This window comes from Octopus bimaculoides, chromosome 25, assembly GCF_001194135.2.
Source record: "Octopus bimaculoides isolate UCB-OBI-ISO-001 chromosome 25, ASM119413v2, whole genome shotgun sequence".
NCBI lineage: Eukaryota > Metazoa > Mollusca > Cephalopoda > Octopoda > Octopodidae > Octopus > Octopus bimaculoides.
The window spans coordinates 5,691,365-5,695,965 of NC_069005.1; the positions used below are offsets into that span (position 1 = coordinate 5,691,365).

The window sequence follows — 4,601 nt, forward strand, 5'->3', positions numbered from 1 at the left end:
CTATACAAACTCATTAGAGAAAATAATTATTGCCTGAGTGTATCAAGAATATAAAACGACCACAGTTGATAGGTATATTATAAATACACATTTAACCGTTCATACATGTGCCTAATTTATATTAAGGAATTTATGCATAGGGAGATTTTACATCAACTATAAGTCGTGGACTGCTTTTTGTGGCTTTAAGTCGTATGAGTTTAGGTTGGTTTCAATAATGGAGAGCGCAATTGAAAGGAAACGTCGCTTAGCGAGAGAAAGACAGAGGAATTGCAGAGCAAGGCTCTCAGCTGAAAAATCTGCTGCCATCAGAAAGCAAGATAGAATTAGAGAAGCACGGCGCCGTAAGAATGAAACTGCTTTTGAAACTGATGCAAGGAGAAAATATCAAAGAGAAAAAATTTTGCAAAGGATTGCAAATGAAACAGAAGAAGAGACTCTTCAAAGACAGCAAAAGAATGCCAATGCAATGAGAGCTGCCCGTGTAAATAATGCAGGTTTTATACCTGATAATTACACATATTCAGAAAACAGGGTCCACATTCATAACTGTGGAAATATGGATTCCATTTGCCAGTTTTGCTCAGGAAAACATTTTTCTGCTGAGAAACCATCAGATGGACGTTTCAATAATTGTTGTCACAAAGGCAAAATTTTACGTCCTATCAGAAGAGAATTTCCACCATACTTACTTTCATTGTTATCTGATCAAAATCATCCACATTATAGAAATTTCCAAGAAAACATTCGGTCATATAATTCATTACTATCATTCGCTTCGATTGGTGCTCAACTGCAGAATCCACCTGGAAAAGGCCCGTTTTGTTTCCGTGTGCATGGACAAATTTACCACAGAGCTTCACATATTCATCCAAATGAAGGTAAACGAAGACAAAATGCTCAACTTTATGTTGTAGACAGCACCCAAGCAACAGAAATAAGAGCTCAGAATCACACCAATTCAGGCTGCCTCCGAGAAGTGCTCGAAAACTTGGTTAATATTATTCTTAGCGATAATGTGTATGCTCATTGTTTTCAAACACTTCATGAAATTGAAGTACAAGAAGAACAGCGTACTCAAGAAGAAAACATTGATATGCCAAGGGTCAACTTAGTATTCAACAGAGATTGTATTAACGACAGAAGGAGATACAATTTGCCAACAGTCAATGAAATTGCTATTGTATTCAGAAACGAAGAAGGTGAACCTCCGTTTCATAGAGATTTTAAAGTGTATCCAAGGAACTCTGAGGTTCCAACTATAAATCTTGACATCTTGAGCCCAGAACTTGATCCAATGACGTACGTATTGTTTTTCCCACACGGTGAACCAGGATGGCAACCACACATGGCTGGAAATCGTGATGACCAGCAACGACAAAACATTTCAATGCTTCAACATAAAATATCTTTAACTGCTGTAAGGGATAATGAATTCAATCCCCTTTTGCACGGGGGAAAACTTTTTCAACAATGGGTTGTAGATTCTTACTTGCAAGTTGAAGCTTACAATTTAAATTACATACGAACACAACAAAACCATCTGAAAGCGGAACAACATCAAGGACTTGCTGACCATTTAACCAATGCAGCAAATGCTGAAGATGCTCGAATCGGATGGACGGGATCAGCAAGAAATATGAGAGAACAATACCAAGATGCATTAGCAATTGTGAGAAAATTTGGCCCCCCTGATATATTTCTTACGATGACATGCAATCCTAATTGGCCCGAGATACAAAACAACCTTTTTCCAGGTCAAACAGCCTCCAGTAGACCAGATTTAGTGGCTCGGGTGTTCAATATTAAGTTGCAGGAATTGATAATTGATGTAACAAAAAGACATGTGATTGGCCGAGTTGTCGCACATTGTTACACCATAGAATTTCCAAAGAGAGGACTACCACACGCCCGTTTATTATTAATATTTCATCCAGAAGATAAACCAAACTCAGCTGAAAGAATCGACAAAATTGTGTGTGCTGAAATTCCTGACCCAGAGACAGAATCAGTACTCTATGAAATTGTTAAGAAATTTATGATTCACGGTCCTTGTGGTGAGCAAAACCTTAACGCGTCATGCATGGAAAATAACGACTGCTCAAAAGGTTTTCCCAAACAGTTTCAACAGGAAACCTTTAAAATCCCAGATAGTTATCCATCCTACAGAAGACGTCCAGGTTCAACATTAAACATCGGTCAGAAAGTGGTGGACAACCGATACGTTGAACCTTATAACAAATATTTAAGTCATAAATACAACTGCCACCTCAGTGTAGAAATTTGCACCTTCATCGGGTCCGTGAAATATGTGTACAAATATATATACAAAGACTATGATTCCATAACTGTAGGCATCAGCGAACACAATGAAATCAAGAACTTTCTGGATGCGAGATATGTGAGTGCTCCCGAAGGAATGTGGAGATTGCTTGAATTCAAAATGCATGACAAATCCCATACAATTATTCACCTTCCTGTTCATCTCCCGCAGGAACAGCCCGTCTATTTTGAGGAGGGACAAGAAAGACGAGCGCTAGAAAGAGCTGCCCAACGCAATACTCCTCTAACAGCATGGTTCTTGCTCAACCAAAAGGATGAAAATGCAAGACAATATCTATATGGGGACATTCCTTATCATTATGTCTACAACAAGAAAATGACGCAGTGGACTCCCAGACAACGTGGAGCTGACAAAATCATAAGTGAAATGTGTTCTGTCAACCCCAAGTATCAAGAGAGATTTTACATGAGACTTTTGTTGCTACATGTTAAAGGATCTCGAAGTTTCGAAGAACTGAAAACGGTGGATGGCGTCATATGCAGCAGCTATAAAGAAGCAGCAGAGTGCCGGCAGTTGGTTCAAAATGATGATGAGTGCTTAGAAGAGGCTTCTTTGACAAATATGCCAAATGAGCTCCGGCAGCTGTTTGCACACATTTGTATTTTCAATAATCCGGTCAATCCTGACGTGCTGTTCAACAACTTTGAAGAAAGCTTGACTGAAGACTTCCTTAAAAATCACACCAGAACAATCTCAGTACAACTGGCTTTACGAGAAATTGAAACCACATTGTCCTTGTATGGTTTGACATGTCAAAAGTTGCATCTTCCAATTGATGATATGTCTTTGATGAATTCTCAGAATGTAAAACAAATCCAGGATGACCTTGAAGTGGAAGCACAAATTACTTCTTTCACAGACAACCAGCGTCGTGTGTTTAATCAAATTATCACAGCTATTGATGATGAACACCGTCCCAGCAGATTTTTCTTCTTAGATGGCCCGGGTGGTACAGGAAAAACGCACCTCTACAATACCTTGATATCGCATTTGAGTCGTCAAGGAAAGCATGTTCTCTCATTTGCTACAACAGACATTGTGGCTGATCTATTGCCCCAAGGAAGGGCTGTACACAGTGGCTTTAAGCTCCCAGTCCCTATCTTGGAAAATTCTACATCACTGATGAAGATTCCATCACAGCGCTCTGAAAAATTAAAATTAGCTGACCTAATAATAATTGATGAAGCATCAATGCTTTCAGGAAATGCATTGAGGTGCATTGATTTGCTGCTAAAAGAAATAATGAGCTGTCATCAGCCTTTTGGTGGTAAAGTTCTCCTTCTTGGCGGAGACTTTAAGCAAACTGCACCAGCTATTCCGAGAGGGTCAGATGCTATAATTGAATCTTCTGTCAAATATTCTCCTCTGTGGACAGATGCCACAATTTTTACTTTAACAGGGAACATGTGAATAAATGAACAAGAAGAATTCAATGCATGGCTTCTAAGCATAGAAAATGGAACAGTTGCTATGATGTGGGCTTAGATGAAAATCTAACAGAAATACCAAAAACCATGATTTCATCTGGAAATTTGATAAGAGACATATTTGGCAAAAGACATTTCTGTAGTAAGGGCAATATTGTGAAATTTCTACAAAAATGGTTTTAACACCAAAAATCAAAGATTCAATCGAATTGAATACCAAGATATTATCACTTCTAGATGGAGTCTTACAGATATATCAAAGTGTTGATGTGTTTGTTTGTTGGTTGATGAAAGCAATGAGAATATCGTGAATTATCCGGAAGGGTTTTTGAATTCTCTGATGCCCCCATACAATCAAACACTGAAGAAAAATTCCATTGTGATTTTGCTGAGAAATTTGGACACTGCTAATGGCTTGCTGAATGGAATTCGATTTTTGGTTTTTTTATCTCCTAATGAATTTTATATTCATGCAAAAAATCATTCCTGGCAGTAAAAAAGAAAATGAAGCTTTTCATACCATGAGTTGACCTGCGTGCAAGTGAAATAGCTCTACCCTTCAATATAAGGAGGCAAAAGTTGCCTGAGATACCAGCTTTTGCCATGACCATAATCAAATCGCAAGGACAGAGCTTCGAAAAAGTTGGTATTTACTTGCCAGCTCCCATATTTAGTCACGGTGAGCTTTATGTGGCCTTAAGTCGTATAAGAAAGAAGGAAAACTTTAAAATTCTTTTGAAGGAGACAAGCAGTCAAAGGATGTTAGTTGCGGAGAGATTTTTCACAAAAAATTTGGTAATAAAAGAATTATTAAACTAAAAATTTGGTTT

General features: G+C 38.1%; 1 protein-coding gene across 1 annotated transcript; it reads left to right on the forward strand.

The window, feature by feature from the left end:
* The first annotated feature begins 217 nt into the window (after positions 1 to 217).
* On the forward strand, positions 218 to 3,754 carry LOC106879254 (uncharacterized). Its single transcript, XM_014928751.1, has one exon. It carries the CDS (start codon positions 218 to 220, stop codon positions 3,752 to 3,754), a length of 3,537 nt encoding a protein of 1,178 aa, XP_014784237.1.
* Positions 3,755 to 4,601: the final 847 nt, after the last annotated feature.